General features: G+C 41.4%; 1 protein-coding gene across 1 annotated transcript; it reads left to right on the forward strand.

Annotated features, from left to right (window-relative positions):
- Nucleotides 1-208: 208 nt before the first annotated feature.
- On the forward strand, nucleotides 209-22,256 carry LOC114042509 (zinc finger protein 260-like). The gene is made up of 5 exons (XM_027861192.1): nucleotides 209-246; nucleotides 293-380; nucleotides 8,285-8,411; nucleotides 14,408-14,503; nucleotides 19,796-22,256. The coding sequence occupies exons 1-5, from the start codon at nucleotides 209-211 to the stop codon at nucleotides 21,754-21,756; spliced, it is 2,310 nt and encodes a 769-aa protein (XP_027716993.1). The 3' UTR covers nucleotides 21,757-22,256.
- Nucleotides 22,257-24,469: the final 2,213 nt, after the last annotated feature.

Raw genomic sequence — 24,469 nt, forward strand, 5'->3', positions numbered from 1 at the left:
AGTCTTCCTGATTCCAAGCTCAGTGCTCTGTCCACTGCACCACCTAGCTGCCCAGAGTTCAAGCTACATGTCCATATTTCCTGGTCATATTTCTCATGTTTATAACCTTCTGTATGGGCACGTGGACGGAGTTGGGGTCCATGGTTCTAACCTCTAATTCAGGGAAGAGGTCAAGCTGCTCCCTCTGACCTCTTACTCTCTGGGGATCATGGGTCTTATCCAGCTGGTGAATTGTGGTGCCATTAGGTAAGTATTGCTTTCCTCATAAATGTCTTTTTCTTCCCTCAGCAAGGGCTTCTCAAGATTCTGTCCTTTCCCAAGAAAGGAGGGTAAAGCAGAAGGACGGAATCACTTCTGGTCTCCTTAGAGCCAGGTCCCTGGTGAGTTGTTTTCTTCCGTCTCCTGAAATATCATCTGATTTTCCAAGCTGTGGGCATGTTCCTTCCCTTTTTCCACCATCTTCTTTCCTCTCCATTGTCTTGTCCAGGGACCTGAGCCTTAAATGCCCTCCCTCAGAAGACTAGCTGTTCTTGTGGAGATTACGAGAGCTAGGAGTCCCGCAATCCAAACCCTTTGTGAGACTTCTGCAGTAACTTCAGACCGGCTAGAAAGCCTTACTCAGGCTTAGAGACATGAGATCCTACACTTCCTCCTGCTCGGCCCAGTGCTCTTTCTGTCAGGAATATTCCCCATTGACTTTGTGCCATCCCTAAGTGCCCTTCTCCCCCTCTAATCCACCATGCTACATTCAGGGACAACATTAGGCTGTCCTGAGTCAAATGGAAGGAAGGGGGAAAGAGGAATGGAATAAACATTTATTAAATGCCTACTATGTGCCAGGCCCTGGGCTAAGCACTTTCACAAATATTACTTCAGAAGTGTAAGACAAAATCTTACACATATTGAATGAAGTAATCTCCATCTGGAAATCATCCTACTGGGAAGGCAAAATATCCATTCCTGAGAGATTAATTATTACGAGAATGAATCAAATGGGGAAGGGGGAGGAGGGCAGTGTTAGCATGGGACACCGGGAGTTAGAGGCAGCCAGGAAGCGAGTGGAAGTCTGGTCTGAGTGAACAAGGCAAAATCTCACCCACCCACCCCCAGTCTCTGGGCAGAGCCCAGGTTCCTGTAGGAAGGAGGTCAGGAGAATGACCCGGGGGGGAGGCATGCCTTAGAAATGCCATGGTTCCCTAGGTAGTTAGGGAGCATGAGAAACACATGGTTAAATGCGGAGTGGAAGGGTCAGGATATCAGATACCATGTTTCCTTAGTGTAAGACCTCCCTTCACACACACAGCCTGCAAATCCATCTTTCCTAGCTTAGAGGATTTGTCAGATTCCTTGGGCTGGAGAGGCCAGACGCTTGCCAGTGGCCACGGTTAATGTGTGTCAGAGGCGGCATGTTAGGACTGGATTTTCCGAGTCCATCGCTCTGGCCCTGGGCAGCGCTGTGTCCAAAGGTGAGGAATGAATTCAATGAAGTGCTTTTTATGAAGCATCATGCCCAGGACCAAAAACCCAAATGTCAGGGTTGTTCTTGATTTCTCTGTAGGAAGAATTCAACGTGACCTTCCAAATTAAATTGATGTGTATTTTAATGCTCAGTGCAAAAGTGGGCATAGGAGAAGATGTTGAAGAAATATGTTGTAAAGTATAGTTCTAGAGCAGGGGTGGGGAACCTGCAGCCTCAAGGCCACATGGGGCCTTCTAGGTCCTTGGGTACAGCCTTTTGACTGCATCCAAGTTTTCCAGAACAAATCCTTTTATTAAGGGGATTTGTTCTGTGAAGTTTGGATTCAGTCAAAGGGCTGTACTTGAGGACCTAGAGGGCCACATGTGACTCTGAGGCTACAGGTTCCTCAACCCCGTTCTAGAACAATAAACTAGAAAGGCCAAAAGCTTATAGACCACATAGGCCTCAGGCCTTTGCTTTGTGACTGTTTTCTTTAAGCAGAGGCTCCAGACCTGGCATGTGCCAAATAACATTGTGACAAATGGAAAGATTAATATCCATAAATAGGAAACAGCTGGTTACAGATTTGGGCGGTTCCTTCAGAATCGCCTTTCTGATTAGTCAGACCATTGACTTGTTAGAGGAAAGCTCAGAATCTGTACTAAATTAAATAAGAAAAATGAGAAGATACAACGTGAAATTAAGGTGACTCCAACGTGTTCTGTTTTTAAAAGCTGTTAATACAGAGAAATAGGAAAGATCAAACTAATCAGATGTCAGACTCTCACTGCTTCATAAGTAAGTTTAACTGATGGAAATCAGATCCACCCAGAAGAGACCAAAAGGGCCTTAGCCAACAGATGGGGGGTCTCCATGCTAACTAGAGAGCGATGGCAAACATTGGTTTAAAGGGGTCGAAAGGCGTTTGGAAAATCTTAACGGAAATTGCCTGGGAGACGGGACCTGATGAAGGGCATTAGAGAAATGCATGGCCAGGGGCTGGGATAGGGAAGGATAACTGAGGGACAGCCTGCGTCTCCCCCGCTATCCAGGCAATGTAAAGAGGTGCAAAGACACTGAGTACATTAGGGGACTGCCTATATGGGATTCAGGGGAAGACCTGGACAAGGGCCTTGCGGGATGAAATGCTGGGGCCACAGATTCCTCAGTGTTCAATAAATAGGCCTTATCTGCATTCTTTATGGCGACTGACCGTTTTTCCCGAAAGTCTTGGTGCTTTTTAAGTGATCAAAGTTTAAGACTGCACTAAGCCTTTTGGGACACCCTGTATTTTTACTAGATTTGGCCTGTTCTCTTCACATAATGCTGTAGTCATCCCCCTGTTTTTATATGTTGACTATTCCTCATATTTCTGTTAACTTTTTAGTGTATCTTTTTTTCTTTTTTTATTACTGAAACTTAAATACATTATAGACTTAAATACAAAAGAAAAAAGGGGAAAAAAAGCATGTCATGTGCACATCACAACATAAGAGAGGATTCAAAGTATATAGCAATAAATTTCCATTTCAAGAAAGCCTATGTAATAAATACTACCCATTGTATTGAGAGCTGTCCATCTTTTCTCTGCTTCCTTGTAAGTTTTCTTTTGCTCTCTGCTGTGAACTTTTTACTTTGTTCTTTTTTCCTCTTTCTCCTTCCCCACCCCCAAAAGGCTATAATTTAGCATGGATATATTTGTATATAGATATAGATATAGATATACATATTTGCATACATATATAGACACACTTTCCCTAGCAGATTCCACCTATGAGCTTTGTTTTTATGTTTGTGTATATCTCTTATTTCCTATCCCTCCTGACTCCTCTACTTTCCTTCTACCCTCTAACTTTTCTCCCTATTACTTTACCTACTCCACCTCTAAGAATCCCTCACTTATCATCCCATTTCCATTAATTTAAACCCCCTTCTATATCCCCCTTTAACCTATTCCCTCACCCTCCCTCTAAAGAACTCTCCCTTATCCTCTCGCCCTTCCCTATCCCCTTAGCGTTTTCTTTCTTTCTGAATTTAGAAGACTTTTGTACTCTTCAAGATATGTGTGTATTGTTCCTTCTGGAACCCATTCCCAATGAAAGTAGGGTTCCAGAACTGCCAGCCCTCCTCCCCCATCTAATTCCTCTGTCAGTTCTCCCTCTCGCACCTCATTTGTATAAGATAATTACTCCTTTAGCTGTTCTTGAATGGTTTTACTTTTTAGTCACATCATACGCAAGTATGCCCCAATCTTTCTTACGAACTACCCAATCACTGATAACAATCTTAGACATGTGTTTTACATTTTATATACATAAAAGGTAAACAGTCTGTCCTTAGTGAGTCCCTCGTAATTAGTCTTTGGTATGTATCTTATATTTCTCTTGGCTCTTGTATGTTAAATCTTCTATTAAGTTAGGGTTTTGTTTAGTTTTGGGTTTTTTTTAACAAAATCCTGAAAGTCTGACAGTTCATTAAAAGCCCCCTGTTTTTTTTCATTCAGAATTATGCTTAGCTGGGGTCTGTTAACTTTTTAAAAAATGACTAGCTGCCAAGTATTTTGGTGCCTATAAATAAAAAGCTAGTTTATATTCCTTCTCCATTATATGATATTTTTGCTGTCCCTTTTGATATTTTTTGTTCGAATTCAATTTTAGTAGTATTACTGCCATTCTTGCTTTTATCACACTTGCAGTTTCATAAAAATAAAATTATTTTTAAAAAACTGTTCTCTTAAATTTAGTCTTTGTTTCTTTTCTCTTTTCTTTTTTCTTTTTTTTTTGGCAAGGCAATTGGGGTTAAGTATGCTTCTTTTCATATTAAGTATGTTTTCATATCAGTGATATACAGTTCAGTATTTCAGGCAGGTCTGTCTGGTAGCAAGTCAAAGCGGAAGGAGGAGTAGAAGCTCTCCTAGTAATGCAGGGCAAAGGATGGGACCCTGCTCCTGGTAGCCTGGAGATCCAGTCATTGTAAGAAAGAAATGGATGGAGAGGGAAGTCAGTGGGCAGCCTCCTCTGGATTCTCCTCTTTGGGGCCAACATTATGCTGACTGTATTAAGCCCCATAACCATAACAAGGAGCTCCCATGATTATGTAATCTAAATAATAAATAATCTAAATGTAATCCATAATAAAATACCGAATGCATGAAAAATGCATAGTAAATTTATTCAGACTGTGGTATACATACAGCTAGCTGTCTATTCCACGGAATTGAGACGTGTTCACACGTTTAAGACAGGCACAACAAATGGACAGTGAGCTCAGCACAGAACTGAATAGTAAGAAAAGAACAGAACAAATTGCATTTAGGAAATTATTTGGCCCTTTTAATGTCCTCCAGCTGCTTCCTAATGTAAAAACCCTTTTTAACACAAGAGCACACTTGGCATGGTGCATGAACGTGAATCTTGCATCTCCCCAATCTCTGGACAATCAGAGTTGCAGAATCCAATGGGAGAGATGCTGCCCACCATTCATCTGGTTTCCAACAGTGGTCTGGATCCAAGGAGCCGTATCACAGATATAATCAGGAAGGGAGGTGGGCTGGTCACAAGAGTGAGGGGTCACAGATGGACAGCCCAAATACAGCATTTTTCTGGAGCATATAAAGACCAAGACCTTCAGCCCTGTAGGTAGATGTGTGCCTACTGAGATGCATTAAGACTGGGTGAACCAAAGGAGATTTAGTGGGTAAATAAGAACCGTATTCAGATACTGGAGGGCTGACAAGTAAAAAACGGATTTAGCCATAAGTGTACTAGGAGAATGCCTTTTCTCCTTTATTTTGCTGGCCAACCCATCCTTCATGGAGCTGCCAGCGGCATCTCCCCAATGTGGTGATCCGAGAGTGTGGTCTTCTGCCCAAAGTCCTTCAATGGCGCCATGTTGCCTATCTAATCAAGTTCATACTATTCAGCCTGCTATTCACCCCATGACCCGGCATGACCCTTCCTATCTGGTCAGCCCTAAACAGACTGCACACCGAAGTAGACTTCACACCATCTGCTGTAAAGCGCCCGCTCTGATGTTCTTCCATGTCTTTGCACATGGTCTTCCCTAGATCTATAATGCTCTTCCTGCTCCCGACTTCTTTTGAAAACTCCCTGTCTTTCAAAAGGTTTAGCACAAATACCATCTCCTGGAAACTTGATTCTTCTAGACCTTTTTTCCTCTCCCATCTTTGGCTCGAGAGAAGATTTTGTGTTTTGCATAGCTAGAGTCAAGGAAGCAGTGTTTTGGAAGCAAGAATAGGGTCACATTCATAAGTAGCTAGAGTTACTTTCATGTAAGGGAGAACTCACACTTTAATACACCCACGTGTAGTCATGCTTTTCCGTCATTCTACCTAACGTGTCATTTTGTAACCAACAATGTCTATGGAGAAGTATTTGCCACGAGATGTGAAATGCAGTGGAGAATGTGGGGCAGCTAGGTAGCTAAGTGGATAGAGCATTGGCCCTGAAGTCAGGAACATCTGAGTTTAAATTCGGCTTCATACGCTTACTAGCTGTATGACCCTGGGCAAGTCACTTAACCCCGGTTGCTTCAAAAAAAAAAAATACAATGAAGAATTTTAAATGTTGACACACTCCGCCCCCCGAAGGTCATGGAGAGGCACATGACAGGTATGAGATGGCCACTGCATGTAACCCATGAAGAACTCAGAGGAAGAACAGTAAGATTAAATGGGTCACCAAGGAAACATAAAAGGAAACAGTTGGGTTGGTCATGTGGTGAGGACGAGGTCTGATGGGTACTCCATGGCTACTCTCATGAAATCTGGAGAAGTCCAAGAAGGCCTCCAGCATGGTGGATGGGTTCTCTGTGGTGCATTCATGGGAAGGACATGGGAAACAGGATGAGCAAGTGGTTTGTGGTCTGTGTTGCTGAAGGGAGCTTCCAGACTGGCCAGGTGACAGATCCATTCGAGTATTTGCCATGTGATTGCTGATCTTGCTAGAGAGGGCGACCCACCAGCGCAGAGGTTCTGAACCAGCTCTGCTAACTTGGGTTTTTTCCCAAAAAAATGATTTTGTAACAGTATTTCAGTATAGTTGGTTTCCTTTGTACCCCTATGTGTTTACGCATTATTCTGAGAAGGGGTCCGTAGATGTCATCAGACTACCAAAAGATTAGGATCCCTAGCTCTTTGTGGCACAGGGGTTTAGAGCGCCAGACTTGGAGTCAAAAAAGACCTGAGTTCAAATCCTACCTCAGACACCTATTAGCTGTGTGATCCTTGAAAAATAATTTATTCTCTTTGAGCCTCAATTTCCTCATCTGTGAAATGGGAATAATACTAGCACCTACCTCCCCAGAGCTGTCGTGAGGACCATTTGTAAAGTGCTTTTTGAAACCTTAAAGAGCTATATAAATATCAGTTACTGTTGTCATTTCTAGCATTTATATGGTGCTTTAAGCTACGTTGTTCAGCCTTCACCTGTCGGGTAGCTACCGTTATTCCCATTTTACAGATAAGGACACTGAAGCTGGGGCGAGGGAGAGGTCACACAGCTAAGTAAGTGTCTGAGGCAGCAGTTGAACTCAGGTCTTCCTGAGCACAAGGCCCGTACTCTGAACCAATGCCCCGTCTCGATGCCTCCCCATTATTACCTAAGTCTAAGACGTCAGTTGGCCATGCGTCATTCTTTTGATTTGTATGATTGAACTTGAGCAGTAAATAAGATGGCCTGGGTGATGACAGAATCGTTTGCGGAGTGCAGTAGGGAAAAAGAAGATCCTTAAGGAATGATTGAGATGCTGCCATCTAAACTGGCAGACGGAGGGGAGAATGCTTATGCCCACGCAGAGCTGGGGGCGGAAATACATTTCACTTAATAGGGAAACAGGAAGGAAAGGGGGAATTGGAGAAAGGGCAGATGTAGCGTTGTTTCAGTCCTGTCCGACTCTTCGTGACCCCATTTGGGGTTTTCTTGGTGGAGATCATGGAGTGCTTTGCCATTTCCTTCTCTACCACATTTTACAGGTGAGGAAACTAAGGCAAACAGGATGAGGTGACTTGCCCAGGGTCACACAGCTAGTAAGTGTCTGAGGTCAAATTTGAACTCAGGAAGATGAGTTTTCCTGACTTCAGGCCTCGAACTCTTATCTGTTGCTCCACTTAGCTGCCCTTAGGGTTAGATATTAGGGAAGAGAATAGTCCTAAGCAAAACAAACTCCGACTAGGGATACAAAAAATTTTTTTAGCTCTTTGGGGTGGCAAAGAATGGGAATGTGGGGTGCCCATAAATTGAGAAATGGATGAACAAGTAATGGCATATGAATATGATGGAATCCTATTGTGCTTTAAGATATAATGGAGATGATTTCAGAGAAACCTGGGAAGACTTATTTGAACTGATGCAGAGTGAAGTGAGCAGAACAAGGAGAACAGTGTATACAGTGACAACAATATGGTAAAGACAAGCAACTTTGAAAGGATTAGGAACTCTGATCAGTGTAATGACACGCTGTGATTCCAGAAGACTAATGATGGAACATGCTGTCCACCTCCTGATGGAAAGGGGAAGGACTCAGTGTAGAATGAAATATATTTGGTTTTTGAACATGGCCAGTGCAGAGATTTGTTTTGCATGACTATATATGTTTGTAACAGGCTGTTTTTTCCCGCTTATTTTCCAGTGGGGGAGGGGGAAGGTGGAAAGGAGAGATGCAAATTTCAGTATCAAAATACATATAATTTTTTTAAAGTATTTGAAATGGAAGCTAATAAACTCGTAATGCTCTGAAGACCTGTTAACTTCATATCTCCTTCATGCTACGTGTTGAACAAATGTCAAAATGTATTTGCTATCTCAGGAATCAGTGACGTTCCAGGATGTGGCCGTGGACTTCACCCAGGAGGAGTGGGGGCGCTTGGAGCCGGCCCAGAAGGACCTGTACAGGGAGGTGATGCTGGAGAACTATCAGAACTTGGTCTCCCTTGGTAAGGACAATTCTTCAATGAGATGGCATCTGACCATAGGGCTATCTTATCATTTTCCTTCCTTGGAGGCTGTGGTATGCCTAAAATGGAGGCAGCTAGGTGATCCAATGGATAGAGTGCCCCAGGTCTGGAGTCAGGAAGACTTGAGCTCAAATCTGGCCTCAGATACATAGTAATTATGTGACCCTGGGCAAGTTACTTAACCTGTTTGCCTTATTTTCCTCATCTGTAAAATGGGGATGATAATAATAGCATCTACCTCCCAGGGAAGTTGTGAGGATCAAATGAGATAATATTTGGAAAGCACTTAACACAGTTCTTGGCACCCAATAGGTGCTATAGATTATGTCAGCTATTATTAAAATTAATATGGTTACTAACGTAGTGCTCAGCTGAATTTTTACTTGATACGCAGAGCTATTCTTAAATGCATATAATAATGATGATAATAACAATAACAGTAATAACAATTCAGGACCAGGTCATTGCCACCTTACAGAAAAGTTGTCTTTAAGCATCCTAGATTTATTAAAGATGCTGATTATGTAATTTGGAAGTTGTACACCATAGAAGCCTAGAAGGACATGACCAAGTGGCTGGAATAATACACTAGAAGCTTTCCATCCTTCATAAACAAACAAGTTACAAATCCCCATGAGATAGACACAAATCTCAACTATCCATAAGAATTCAGCAAATAAATGGGCTGGACGCAGAGCATCCGTTTCAGCCAGAACTGTCGCCCACAACTGCCTGGGCACAATGTGGAGCCATAGAGGTGTGAGACTTTCAGAGTGGGTGTTGTTCTGATGAAGATTCCAAATTGCCAAACCACACAGAATAAAGAACATATTCAACATATTCAATTGGGTGAGAACAGGATGTGGTCTGCATGCCCGTCCTCCTGTCTACTGCTGGACTTGCCCTCAAGTTCTTTCAGAAGGTCTGCAGGGGATGAGCTTTACTCTTAGTCAGCTACAAAAAAGGCCATTCTATCCACCTGCCCATTAGTCTACAGATATAAAATATGATAATATCAATTTATTATTAAATGCATTAATTTATAAATTAAAATAATTTTAAAATAAAAGTAATGTTAATAATATATGAAATATCAGTATAAAACAGGATAGCAACTTGTCCTTAGGCCGTTTCTCTTGGAACCTCATAAAAAAGAGGAGATGACAGAAATATCATTGATTGCTTTTCAAATGGGAAATGCTTACACTGGAACACAGATTAGCTCAATGAGGCAGATGTAAATGGCTACATTAGGCAGCAAATTGGGGAGACCATTTGTACCTTATGTTCCTCACTCATAGGGCCTGTGAAAATTGCTTCCCAAGCTTTATGCCTTTTGACCACATGAAGTAGGCGAACTGGCTTGCAACGGTGCCCGGCTAGTTAGTGTAGCTGTCATTCTGTTGGTCATTGGTGACAGTAAGCCAAATGTCACAAAATTAGCTAAAATGAAGAGAGAAGCTTTGGTCAGTGCATTTCACAATTATATGTACTGCCTAATTAATTAATTATAGAGAACTCATGGAATAAAAAAAAAGAGATGAATGATCATTTCAAAGCATAATAATAATGATAATAATAACCTCAAAATATTCTTGAGATTAATCATTGAACTACTAGAGCTGTTTCCTGTAATGGTCGGGATATAACATTGATCCATAAAAGCTTCAAAACAATGTTTTCAGTAGATCTGTCCGTACCAAATATTCACGATCAAGTTACATGCAATGAAAAGCTTTCAAAATGTTGATTCCTGTTTCCAAGTGAAAAGTCTTTGTCTTTTATAACTTTATCGACTCTAACTTCCCTATTGCCTACTTGTTCAGATAGTGGTTCCCAAAATGTGGTCCAGTGGCCCCGGGGGTACCCAAAATCCTTTCGGGGAGTCCATGAGGTCAAAACGTAACTTGCCTATTAAAATCCTCCTTTTTCCAACTACATCTCTGTGTGAGCCCCAGAAGCAGATATGAGAATCCAGCTGTCTTCCATGAAGCCAGACATTAAATAGATTTTCAAAAGTGTAAACCAGTGCCACTCTTCTCACTAATATTTTTGTTTGAAAAACTTATTTTCCATAATTGTTATGTTCAAGTGTAATGCTATTTTACACTAATTAATAAATATTTTAAAATTGTATATGTTTTAATCTCTATCAGTAGACATAAGCCATACAAACAAAAGTACTTTGTGGTCCTTGATAAGTTTAAGAGTGTAGGGGGTCCTTGAGACCAAAAAATTAAAGAACCATTGATCCAGACCACAGATTCTCCATTAAAATCTCAGTGCAGATGCCTAAAGACGTGAAATGCTCCTTTCCTCTTGGCAGGATTAAGACGAGCTGATTTTCTTTGATGGTATGTTAACCGTGTGATCTTTCTCTCACATTTCTTGGGAATACCACATAATACATCTCTCAGAGGTCTTTTTTTTCTTACCACCTTCTGCATACCCTCTTTTCCCTAGAGAAAGGCTACGTCAAAGGATACGAGCAAACGATTTTCAAAATAAGACTTCAGACTATTAAGAACCATGTGAAAGGTCACACCAGCTCACTAATTAAAATAGAAACAGGAATGAAAACAACTCTGAAGTTTTACACCACAGCCAGAAAACTGGGAAAGATGACCAAAGCTGGAAATAGGGAATGGTAGAAGAGCTGTGGGAAGAGAACCTCACTAATATATCCTTGGTCCAACCATTCTGGAAAGCTTGGAATTATCCTAATCAAGGGACTGAAATATCCAGACTTCTCACCCAGGGTTCCCATAGGTAGGCATACATTCCAAGGAGGTGAAGGTCTGAAAAGCCCCATGTGTTCCAAAATATTCACAGTGTTACCTTTTGTGGTAGTAAATAAATTGAAACAAAACTGGTGCCGTCACTTGAGGAAGAATTAAACCAATTGTGGTCCCTGAATAGAGGAATATTGCTAGGTTGTAAAGGATAGCTTTTGGACCGCTAGGTGGTGCCATAATGCGTCGAATGCCAGGTCTGGAGTAAGGAAGACTCTTCATGAGTTTAAATCCAGTCTCAGACATTTATTAGCATTGTGACCCTGGGCAAGTCACTTAACCCCATTTGCCTTAGCTTCCTCACCTGTAAATGAGCTCGAGAAGGAAATGGCAAACCCCTCCAGTATCTCTGCCAAGAAACCCCAAATGAGATCACAAAGAGTCAGACATGACTGAAAAATGACTGAGCAACAAAAGAACAACCGATTTGAAAAGTTCAGAGAAAAGTAGGAAGAGGTACATGACCCAATGCTGAACGAAGTCAGCAGAACCAGCCATGCGATGCCTTCCAAGTGTCTGTGATGGTATAAGCAGGAGACAGGGACCAACCTATGATTTTGTTAGTGAAGAGAGCTGCCAAATGAGACATCTCCCTAGACCCATGCCGGCCGGCATCTTCTCCACACCTTGTAGTTTTAGAGTGCAGCCTAGAGGACTTAGAGGCTTGGTTACTTGCCCCAAGTCACACAGCCTATGTGTGTTAATGGTGCGGCTTAAACTGAGATCTTCCTGGCTTCCAGACCTGCTCTCCAGTCACCAAACTGTGTGGCCTCATAATGGTTCAGTGGGAATATTGAGGTATCCTAGGCATGGCACAGACCCCAGTTCTCCCTAGGTTCTCTATCCCTGAGCTGGGCCTGATTCATCGCCCTACCTGAACTCACTTCAGCAAGTCACAGTGATTCCTTAGAAGGGCACCTATGCCACTACTACTCCATGCTCTCAGGATCCTGGGGACAACCCTTTTTGGTCACTATCCCTACTAACATTATGCCTCATGGGCTCCCATTGGTGCTTTTCTCCCATTAGCAAATGAGCCACTAATATTCAATTCACCTTAACCAAAACATTTACTAAAAATACAAGCAAACACATAATATTTACACAATTTTCCACCCATAAACCTTAATCACACTCCTACCAATGCACACTTAAAGCCCCAGGTAATAAGGCATACATGTAGGGAAAACATAGAGCTGGGGTAACTCAACTCTGGAGACATAGACTTTGGTATTCTATCCTCTCTATCTCCAGAATTGTCCATAAAAATTCCCGATGAGTGTACCATGTTTGTTGAAAAGAAGTTTCCAATGCTAAGCTAAGCCGATTCACACTGCGCTTGACCTCACTGGACGTGACTAGTTGAGCTGCCAGGCTACTTCTCTGATACTAAGCTGTTTCTCCGTGCAGCTGGGATTATTCCTTAAATGCAACTGTAGTATCTATCACTTCAAGTTACAGGCTTAGCTGATGATTTCTGCTGAAATTGTGTCAGGCTTTAAAAAAAAAAAAGCAACAACATTTATCCTAATGTTGGCAAAAGCCTCTCCAACTCTCCTTCTTTGCAGGATTCTTCTCTATGTCTCAGAAACAACAAGAGGCAGTGTAGAAAAATATTTTCTGTCCTCTCTTCTTGGCAATGAGTAATAAATGATAGTATAGCACATTCCTTCTATAGACTTGTGAAAGGTCGTTGAGCAACATATGCTCAATGTGAAAATGGCCACCCTTCACTCTAAACTTTCCTTGTTTAAAGTATGAAATGAAGACTCCTCATTGGGGTTATAGTGACTTTTATGTTTTTGAAAGTCCATGGAGTAGCAGAGTTTGAAAGTTGTATATGGTTGCCAGGTGTAGCCCATGTGCTGCCTGAATTACCATGACTTTGTGAAAAGTATCTTTAATAAAGCAGGATACAGTTTGGCTTGGACTAGTCTTAAATATTTTAGTGACCAGTCATAATGGTCAGTTGGCCAAAAAGCATTTATTAAGCCCTTACTGTGTGCCAGGTGCTGTGCTAAACAAGGGGATAGGAAAACAGGCAAGAGGACGGTTCTTGTCCTCAAGGAGCTTACACTCTAACAGGGGAAGATAACACAAAAAAGGGAAGATGAAAAGCAGAGGGTGGGGGGGCTACCTGCACAGGAACATGGCGGCTAAGCATAAAGAATGAGGGGTGGCTGGTCTGGGCCCTTCCCCAAAATGGAGGTTCTGGGTAGAACTCACCAATGTGAGCAGAATATCATCTCTTCTTTGCCTTCTTATTCTTCTCAGTAGCAGGTGGCAGTGGAGAGCACTCCAGACTGTCATTGGCCGACTACTCCGCCTGGCCACAAGCGACAGTTCGGCTAGAGAGTTCATGTCTGTCTTTGACCCAGTTCTGACATCTGTTCTTCCCCTCTCTCCTCTTCTCTCCTTCTAATTCAGCAGCTGAGTCTCTCTGTAAAGAATCTCCCCTTAGCCTAGGGTTAGTAACCAAATTCTCACTTTCTGTCTATACATGAGGTGAATCACAATTGGCCCATAAACCAAGGACAGTTGTGCTGTCCATATTTCCCCAGCTGAAAGTTTTCTAATTCTTTGTAAGCCTATCACTGAAGCCAGCTGTTTTCTCCAGTTTGCTCTAGTGTGCTACAGCTGTGCAAATGAGCAAGCGTCATCTCAGAACTCTGAGTCAGACTTACTTAATAATTAACTGCTTCTGTGAGGCACATCTGAGCCCCCAAGAATGGAATGTGTCAAAGTAGACTTAATTCATGGACTGCTTCGCTCAGAAGCAAACTTGTGTCCCAGACAGGGGTCATCTCTTTATATAAAGAACAACTAAGCCAAACGGAAGGTTGAAATTAAAATGACAAAGCTTAACCTGGCAAGGTACTGAGAAAATGTACTCTGCCTTCCTTTACTGAAGTCAAGAGACACTCTGGGTGAAAGATCTTGTATATATTCTCAAACATGGTTAATATTTTGGTTGGTTTTATGGAAATTTTTTTTGCTTTTTAGTCTTTGTTATTAGCGAAGCCTTGCTTAAATTGGGGAGGTCGGAAGAGCATGTTTGGAAATGAATATCATCTAAAGACAAAGGAAATCAATAAAAATTAAAATGAGAGTGAAAGGGGCTAGAATTGAATTACGAGATAGATTTCTGTTCTGAGTACTTTCCATTTTTTTCTCTATGAGCAGGGCTTCCATTTTCCAAACCACATGTGATCTCCCAGTTGGAGAGAGGAGAAGCACCATGGATAACAGAGAAAGATGTCCCAAGAGTCTCTTGTCAAGGTGAGCCAATGGGAGTCAATGCCAGCTACAGTTCAGCTGGTCAGCATGTAAGCATGTAATTAATTAATAGCTTTGCCCTGTTGGGTGGGAACTGCTTCCCACCAGCCCCCAAGACTATAGAGAAGGTATGAGGTGGTCTAGGATGAGCTTCCCCACTTAGAGACTGGTTCTCTTTCCCTTTCCTGATCCTGACCCTCCTGTCTTTTCCTCATACTCTGGACTCCATCCATCCTTTGCTGTCCCCTCCCATAATTGTTCTCTCTTCTTCTGGCATTCTATATATCACTTTCCATTCTCTTTTCAGACATAACACAAGTCTGACCAATGTTTTTTTACACATGCTGTAAAACGTTGGCCTCTTTCCTATCTTATCTACATTCCTGTTGTCTCATTCCTTTCACTGCCACTCCCAATAAACATATCATCTGCACCCATCATGATTTACCTCTGGTCCCCATCCTTTCTGAAAATTATGCCCTTCCTTCAGTACTTGAAACAACCAACCATCCAAAAAGCACATATTATGCAACCACTACATACCAGGATCTGGGCTGGGCCTTGGGGATACAAGTACAAAGACAGAAACAGTCTGTCCTTGCAGTGAGTTTGCAATTAAGTGAGAGAGAGAACAGATACATAAATAAATATAAATACAAATGCATGGAAAGTAGTTAAATATAAGGTAGTTGAGAAGGGAGAGCATGAGTCCTTGGGGTGTTCAGGAAAAGCTTCTTGCAGAAGAAGATCCCTCGGGGATCTATAATTTTCTCAGCGTGAAGACTCCCTGTGCTAATGTAGATTTCAGCCTCTGTCATAGTGGATGAACTCAAGTCATCGTCACCCTCCAGCCAACCTGAGGCTGAGTCTCCAAAGTTAGCTAGGCTAGATCTTAGGTGAAAGACATACTGTCCATTGCAGCTACTTGGTACCATAAAGCACAGAGTTCCGAGCCTGGAGTTGGTTCAAATCTGGCCTCAGAAACTTTCTAGCTATGTGACCCTGAGCAAATCACTTCACCTCTGTCTGCCTCAGTTTCCTCAACTGTAAGAAAAACAGGGATGATAATAGCACTTATGTGCTAGACTTGTGGGGATTGTATGAGATATTTGTAAAGTGCTTAGCATGGCACCTGGCTCACAGTAGGTGCTTAATAAATACTTGTTCCCCCCAAAATGAAGTCTTTCTGTCTTGGCAGAATCAACCACAGCTTACACTTAGCCTATAACAGCAAAACTTGGAGACTCTCCTGCCACAATGAAGCATCATGCTATGCCCTTAGTTAGTCCAGTCCCAATGCTCACAGTCATGTGACTTTATAAATCAGAGTCTCACACCCAGATTTTCTCCCTCCAAGCCCAACACGTTCCCCTCTCTACCAGTCTCTCTTTCTTCCTCCTACCTAATTCCAAGGAATTTTTCTCCAATCTCAGTCTTTAGGCACTCGCTCTATTGGTAGCATCAGATGGCGTTTCCCAGCCCTTTATGAAAGTGCTTTCCCGGCTTTACTTCGTGCTCTGGTTTCTCCTGTTCCTTCTAAAATGGCTACATTTCTTTGTCTTTCCTTGAAGCCCAGAGTTAAAAGGGACCCCTGAGGCCACACAGTCTAATCTCTACCTCAACAAGAATCTCCTCCATGGCATGTTGAAGAGTTGGCTTAAAGCCAGTCAGTGAAGGGGAGGCCATTGCTTCCTCAGCCCATTCCACTTTGGGGGTAGCTCTAATGTTTGGGGTTTCCCCCCTCAACAACAAGCTAAAATTTGTCCCTTTGCTTTCATCCATTGCCCCAAGGCCTTCCTTCTGGGGCGAAGTCCAGCATGTGTAAACCTTCTTCTATGTGCGAGACTTTTGAAAATATGACGATAACTGTCAGCTATATATCATAGCTCTATTCTTTTCTCCACACTTCACATGCCTGTTTTATTCCGTTTCTGCCTGTGGGGCCTGATCATCAAGCCCTTCACCGGCCTGGCCTGGCACCCCCTTCTCCTGGTCATCAATCTCCTTCCTGAAATAGGCAGCAAAGCTCTTCAAGTGTAGAAACTGTACCTGTTTGCTTACATTTGTATCCACTGGGTTTTAGCCCAGTGCGTGGCCCATAGTGAGGGCTTAATCAGTGTCTGTATCCTCCCCAGCTCCAGTCCAATGAAGTTGAATGACCACTTTGTCCATCCCATCATGCCTTTTGGATCCATCACCCTATTTGCCACAAACTCCCAGTTATACAGATTTTACAAACATCTTCCCTTCTACTCTCTCTCTTTAATTCTCCCCTGATGAGGCCACCTCCTTTGTAGAACTCTCCCCTAGCGGCCTCTGCTTCTCCGACATTGCCCAACTCACAGGGCTAGGAAGACGGGAGAGAATACTGCTGCTCATCCCCGCCTCATCTGGACCATTCCACCATCGCTAGCTCTCAGTGGCATTTTTTCTTGCGAGGGCCATTCAGTCTGTTTGTACTGTTCTCTCCTCATCCTTGTTGCCATCATTACCCAACCTGCAGTCGTCTGCAGATTCTTTCTAGGAATTAGTAAAGTTAGAGGAGTGAGTAGCAGGTTCAGAGTCTTCCTGTCCACTTTGGCATCTTCCTTGGGGTCTGTCTTTATGTTGATGACTCCTCTTGTTAATTCCACTCTCGGTCCTTCCATTTCCTCAACTGTAATTCCACCCTCAAGCACGTTTTCCTCTCCTTCTCCCTCTCTCAGTCCCTCTAGTGCTCGCATTATCTTTGGCTCTCCTCATATTCAGTCTGTTAACCTTCATAGAACCCCAGTCCAGCTCGCCCACTCTGGCTTTGTCTCCATAACGAGCCAGGCCAACCCCACGGTTTGCCATTTTAATATCCCCCCACCTGCAGCCACATCTTTTGTCTCCCCAATAGAATGTCAACTCCTTGAGAATGGGAATAGTTTCATTCTTGGAGTTTGTGTCCCCAGTGCCTAGCAGAGTGCTAGGCTCCTAGGAGGCACATAATAAAAATGCTTTTATATTAATCTGATTTTGCTCTTCTGACTTCAAAGCTGCTGAATATCATAAGATAAAAAGTTTCAAAATCAAGCCCATTTTACTCCATACAAATTTATGGTATATAACCTTAGCCACACCCTCATTACTGCCCAGTAATCTCTTACTGACTGATTTCCTTTCCCATGGAAGTTCTTCCAAACTTTTTTTTATTGTAAGTTTTAAATATATTACAGTGATTTCTGAATATAATCTTTTCCCTTGTCCTACCCAGAGAGCCTTCTCTTGTAATAAAGACAAAAAGAATCATATAAACAAAATTAAGCCACCCATCGACTACATCTGATGAGCCATATAACATTTCATACTCAGAGTCCCCTATCCCTCTAGTAACAGGTTGGGAATAACTCCATTTCTTCATTTCTCCTCTGGGGAAGAGATTGGTCATTACAATTACACAGGGGGAAATTTTACGTGATTGTTCTTTTTGTCACCATTGCTGTAGTCATTGTCCAGATTCTGCCTCTGACCCACAGTGCCTGCAGGACCCTCAGCAAGTCTAATTAACCTCCCAGTGATCCATTCAACTCTTCCAGACTCCCAGAATAGGTGCTGACCTGCATTAGTACAGAGGCTTTCCTCACTGAGAATTCCCTTATATCAATGAAATTATTGGTCTGGTCTAATACATTGAAAAAAAAAATTAAATGAAGTCACCTTTAAAGGGCAGCAAAATTCACATAAAACCATTGAGAATGTTCATACTTCTGTATAAAAGCAATGGGAAAAATGCTAAAGTGTCAAGTTGCATCTGTGATCAGTTGCAATCACTTTTATGTTCTTTTACTTAACTGTCTGGGGGAGTTATACACTGTTAAGAGTACCATCAGGGTGTGTATAATGTATCAAAGGAAAATGTGATGTTTAAAAATGTAACGATAATGAAATGCAAACTCAGAAAATTCAAAACAAAATTGGTTAGCAGGGGGTTCTACATTTTCATAAATGTCATTGATAAAAAATTTTGTACAAATGAGGGCCAAAGCACGGAGCCCTTTGGTATAGCACTCGAGAATTTCCTCCAGATGAATAATAATTTATTATTGAGGAGCATTAGTGGCCATGTTATTTGACTGCTAATGAATACACATGGCTATCCCATCACCCATGCTCCTTTCCTTATTTTCCTTATACATTTTTAAACATGACGCGTGTAGCTTTAACACATGAGATCAATATAGACAGGAATACAAACCAGTGTATATTCTGCAAAAATGGTTAATAAAAATAGCAAAAATCTGGATTGCTATTGTGCCCTTTCCTAATTGATTAATTCCTTTAAGCAAAGAAGGCCATGTGCTTTGCAAGGGAATGTCAATCTTGTCCATTGTATTTATACTCTTTTGTTGCCCCGTAATGCCTCCATTTACATCTCTGTATTCAGTGTGTAGTGCATGTGCATGTAGGTCTTTTGGATCGACTTTACTCTCCATCACTTCATACCAGTCTATTCCTGTTTCATTGAATTCTCCATAATTAAATCATCCTCAGGAAGTGTAATTTTTTACAGAAATAAAGATCTAAATAATTTGGGAGGTGTTCACCGTTCATATCTAAAGAGGAATGATAATAACAATGAAGATGGCATTTCTGCTCCTGTCTATAGATTTAACGGTATACCATTAAAAATGTGAAGGAGATACTTTCTAGCATTAGACAATAATATTGAGAAAAAAGACCAAAAATATAAAGCAAGAGAAAAAAGTAGGAAAGAAGGGAGAATGGCATTACTAAATGTCAGATTATATTGAAAACAATAATTATCAAACCTATCACTGACTGAAATAATGGGCAATCAGTCAGTAAACATTCATTAAGGGCTTACTATATGCCAGGGCACCGTGCCCAGCCCAGTCTCCACTTTCAAGGAGCTCACAGTCTAGTAAAGAAACAACTCATAACCAACTGTGAACAAACAAGCTATATATACAGTAAATTGGGTGTAGTCTCAGAGGGAAAGCATTAAAATTAAGGAACTGAGAAAACCTTCTTGTAGTAGGTGGGACGTTAGCGGATTTGTTTTGCTTGACTATATTTCTTACGAGGGAGTGCTTTTTTGGGACAGAGGAGGTATTTGGAAGTTACAGTAAATGTAAAAAAAAGTATTAATAAAACATTAAAAAAGAAATAAAACAGAAACAACTGTTCTACCTTTTTCTACTCAATCATCATGCTTCTGGATGTAAGAAAATCTAAAACATGCCATAAAGCAATTTCCTCTCTCCCAACACTGAGAAAAATGAATATTTGTATATTTTTTGTTTCTTTCAGATTTCTTTATTCAGAAGACAAGATATAAAACCAAAGAGTCAGCTACAAATAAGAGTATTTCTGTGAGAAATTTATCTAAGAAGAGACTCTCAAAGAATGGCTCCTGGAATTCTGAGTTAAAGGAATCCTGGGATTTGGATGCAAGGTTGAAGAGACAGAAGGGCAATCAGAAGAGATGGGCCAGGCAAGTTATAATCAGTCAAAGAACAACTTCAGATGAATTGAGTCTTCGTGAATGTGTTACTTTGGGGAGAAAGTTCAAGCTGGGATCACTTCTTACTCCCAAACAGAAAGCTACCATGGGAAAATATCTCTGTAAATATGATTCTCTTGGAAAGAGCTTTAAATATTTGTCAGATATATTTAAACATAATAGAACCCCTTCAGGGAAGAAGTGTTATAAGTATAACAAATGTAAGAAACCCTTCAGTTACCACTCAGACCTTTTTCAATACCGTAAGATACATAGTGGAGAGAAAACTCATAAATGTGATGAATGTGGGAAAACCTTCAGCAACAACTCATGCCTTACTGTGCATTTAAAAATTCATACTGGAGAGAAGCCCTTTGACTGTACTGAATGTGGAAGAGCCTTCAGGCGTAGAGCACATCTTATTCAACATCAGAGAATTCATACTGGAGAGAAACCTTATAAATGTTATGAATGTGGAAAAGCCTTCAGTGTTGACTCATATCTTATCAAACACCAGAGAATTCACACTGGAGAGAAACCGTATAAATGTAATGATTGTGGAAAAGCTTTCAGGCAATTAGGAAACCTTAATCAACACCAGAGAATTCATACTGGAGAAAAACCCTATAAATGTCACGAGTGTGGGAAAGCCTTTAGTCAATGGGGTCACCTCAATCAACATCAGAGAACCCATACTGAAGAAAAACCCTTTGAATGTAATGAATGTGGAAAAGTTTTTAGGCAGTTGGGAAACCTTAACCAGCATCAGAGAGTTCATACTGGAGAAAAACCATATAAATGTAACCAATGTGGGAAAGCTTTTAACAATAATTACCTCCTTATTCAACATGAAAGAATTCATACAGGTGAAAAGCCATATGTATGTAGCGATTGTGGAAAAGCCTTCAGTCGAGGGACATACCTTAAAAAACACAAGAGAATTCATACTGGAGAGATACCTTATAAATGTAATGAATGTGGAAAAGAGTTCACTGACAAAGCATCCTTTATTTATCATCAGAGAATTCATACTGGAGAGAAACTTTATGAATGTATTGAATGTGGGAAAACTTTTAGCCAAAAAGCAAACCTTAAAAAACATAAAATGATTCATACTGGAGAAAAGCCTTTTGAATGTAATGAATGTGGAAAAGCCTTCCGAGAGAGGGGAAGCCTTAGTGTACATAAGAGAATTCATACAGGAGAGAAACCCTTTGAATGCAATGAATGTGGAAAAGCCTTCCGAGAGAGGGGAAGCCTTAGTGCACATCAAGAAAAGCATGCTGAAGAGAAACTTTATAAATGTGATGAATGTGGGAAAACCTTCAGATACAAGGGATATTTTAGTATTCATCAGAGAACTCATACTCAAGAGAAATGCTATAAATGCAAAGAATGTGGGAAGGACTTCAGCCTAAGGGCCTCCTATATTATTCATCAGAGAATTCACACTGGAGAGAAGCCCTATAAATGTAATATATGTGGGAAAGCTTTCAGTTACAATACATCCCACAGTAGACATCTGAGAACTCATACTGGAGAGAAACCCTTTGCATGTAATGAATGTGGCAAAGCTTTCACTCAGAGAGACTACCTTACTGAACATGAAAGAATTCATACTGGAGAGAAACCCTTTAAATGTAATGAATGTGGAAGAGCCTTTAGGCAGAAGCAAACTTATAATGCACATAAGAAAATTCACACAAGAGAGAAACCCTTTAAACATAAATTATACGAGAAAGCTTCACCTGGAAATTGTGCCTTATAGGACGAACACCAGAAATTAATACCAGTGAGACTCTCCAGAGGTGCAACAAATGTAAGAAAGCCTTCAGCACCAGCTTATAGGAGGCACCAGAGAATTCACACTGAAGAAAAACGATGAGGTTACTGTGAGACAACTATAGGGTGTGTATTTTATCCCTCAGAGGCTTTATACAGAACATTAACTTTGGGGATGTAATACTGTGGACAGTGCTTCATACCTTTTTCATCTTGTCATTTGTTAAACACTGAGTCCAGATGTCTGATTTTTTTCATGACCTATTTATTATATTATTTGGTGCTTTGAGAGAGAAAAATGTCAAGATCATCTTTGATGTCCCCTTTCCCTGGAATACATATTGGCTGCTGTTAAGTAGCAATAGAGTTGCATAAGTATGGAATTTTTAATAGTACCTATACAGAAATTCCAGAGAATGATTGTACTATTAAATAATGGTTACATCTTAACTGCTGAGGAAAGAAATAAAAGATGATAAATGACCATTGATTGACAACATTGTTGAGAACATCCCAACAATTAATTGAAGAATAAAGAGAACCATTTTTAGTAGGCTCACAGTTTTCTTGGTCCCAGCAATCGACATTATTCTGCTTACAAGTCTCCAACAGAAACATGTACAAAAAGCTCAAGTCAAGCTTTATGTAACCCACTTGTTCTTTCTTCATTTTCTTATCAAGTCCCTGCCTTGGCTCATTTACCCTGTTCACACCTGCACATTTTATTCTGTCCTATAACACACCAAAATGCCTTCTCTTATTTAGTACTCATGCCCAAATGAGCCTTTTGATCCAATTTTCCATTTTCTTGTTATCACCCATCCCAAGCAATAGCAATAGGTATCCATGAAAGCCGTAATCAAACTGTGACTAGTCCAGCCTGCTATTATAGTCTTCCCATTGGGTAAGCAGCCTCCATGCCAGCAAGCCAGCTGCATGTGGTAAGATAAGGTTGGATGAACATTTGAACAGATAGAGATGTTCAGAAGGTTGTAGAAGGCATTCTTGTTCAGACACGGCTTACCCTAGATAGCCCCTGAGATCCTTGCATGCCCTAAGATTCTATGACAGTATTCTAGATCCTTAGGACCTAGTTATGAGTCTTGACATATTATTTTCAAATTGCTTTATCATCAGATTAATAGTAGTTCTGGAGCTTCCTTCCAGTCCTATGTCTACCTCCTTCCTTTATGACTGCAGAGGGCAGTACCATCCTTGTAATACCACAACCTAGGAGTCATCCTGGATTCCTCTCCCACTCCCTGTATCCAATATGTGGCTAAGCCTGTTGATGTCACCCGTGCAGCATCTCTCAGATAAGGCCCCATTTGTCCTCTGACACTGCCCCCCCCCACCCCCACAGGCCCTCATCACCTCATGGTCTCTTCTCCTTTCCAAACCATCCATTGAGCCACTGATGTGATTTTCCTGAAGCACAGGTCTGATCATGTCACCCAACTCCTCAGACTCCAGTAGCTCCCTGTCACCTCCAGGGTCAAATACAAAATGCTCTGGTTGGCATTCAGAAGCCTTTATAACCTGCCCCTCCCACCTTTCCAGTCTTCTTACACTTTATTCTCCAACATCTACTCTTTAATCCAATAACACTGGCCTTCTGACTGTTCCACAAATAAGGCACTCCACTCTTGGCTCTGGGCATTGTCTCTGGCTGCCGCCCATGCCTAGAGCACTCTCCCTCCTCAACTCCACCTACTGACCTCCTTAGCTTCCTTTAAGTCCCAACTAAAATCCCATCTTTTACTGGAAGCTTTCCCCAACCCCTCTTAATTCTAGTGCCTTCCCTCTGTTAATTATTTCCTATCTATCCTTTGTACATATTTGTTTGCATGTTGTCTCCCCGTTAGATTGTAAGCTCCTCAAGGGCAGGGACAGTCTTTTGTCTCTTTTTGTATCCCCAGCACTTAGCACAGTGCCTGGCACATAGTAGGTGCTAAATAAATGTAGATTGGTTGGTTGATTGATTGACCGTGAGACTCAGGAAGAGAGACGCTTATCCCTTTGGTCTACCCAGTAACATGAGGGGAGCTAAACCATAGAAGTGTTAACCTAAAATGGTACTTTTATTAAGGTACAAGGTAGTTATCTCTTGTGTAGAGAACGTATTTGGTATGTAATCGGTAGACACGTTCAGAAGTTAAAATTCCTCCCTTTATTGCTGACCTTCAGCAGTTTTCATGACTTAACTGTAGGCCTGTGAAACCCAATGTGGTGTAAACATATAACCTTATTTCTTTATGACAAACCTCAGCTGGCTTTACTTAACATGTCCTAACCAACTTGGCAGAGTCATTGCTCCTTCAGAGCCATTCTTTCAACTGTCTCTCCTACGACCTTATTCTTCATATAGACACTCATCCATGCCTGTAATAGATTGCCCTGATCTTGGATCTTACCAATTTTAGCTAACCACGTTTCTCTGCCTGCCTGCAAAGTAATATCCCCATCCCTGTGACTGTCTGCCATTTTCCTTGCCACCTTCTCTTTGCTTCTAAACTCCTCTCTATTTTTCTTCCTTATCCAATAGTTGTATCCCTGTCTGACCATTTCAGCTTGCCAGTCTTAGCTTCCCTGGGCCCCCTTATTATCCCTCTTGTTCCTTCCACACATACCTCCTCGTTCGCTTCTTCAGTAACCACCTTTCCCTCCGACTTGATTTGAGTGAATCAATGGCGCTCCTT

This window comes from Vombatus ursinus, unplaced genomic scaffold (assembly GCF_900497805.2).
Source record: "Vombatus ursinus unplaced genomic scaffold, bare-nosed wombat genome assembly UNPS02014499.1, whole genome shotgun sequence".
Taxonomy (NCBI): Eukaryota; Metazoa; Chordata; class Mammalia; order Diprotodontia; family Vombatidae; genus Vombatus; species Vombatus ursinus.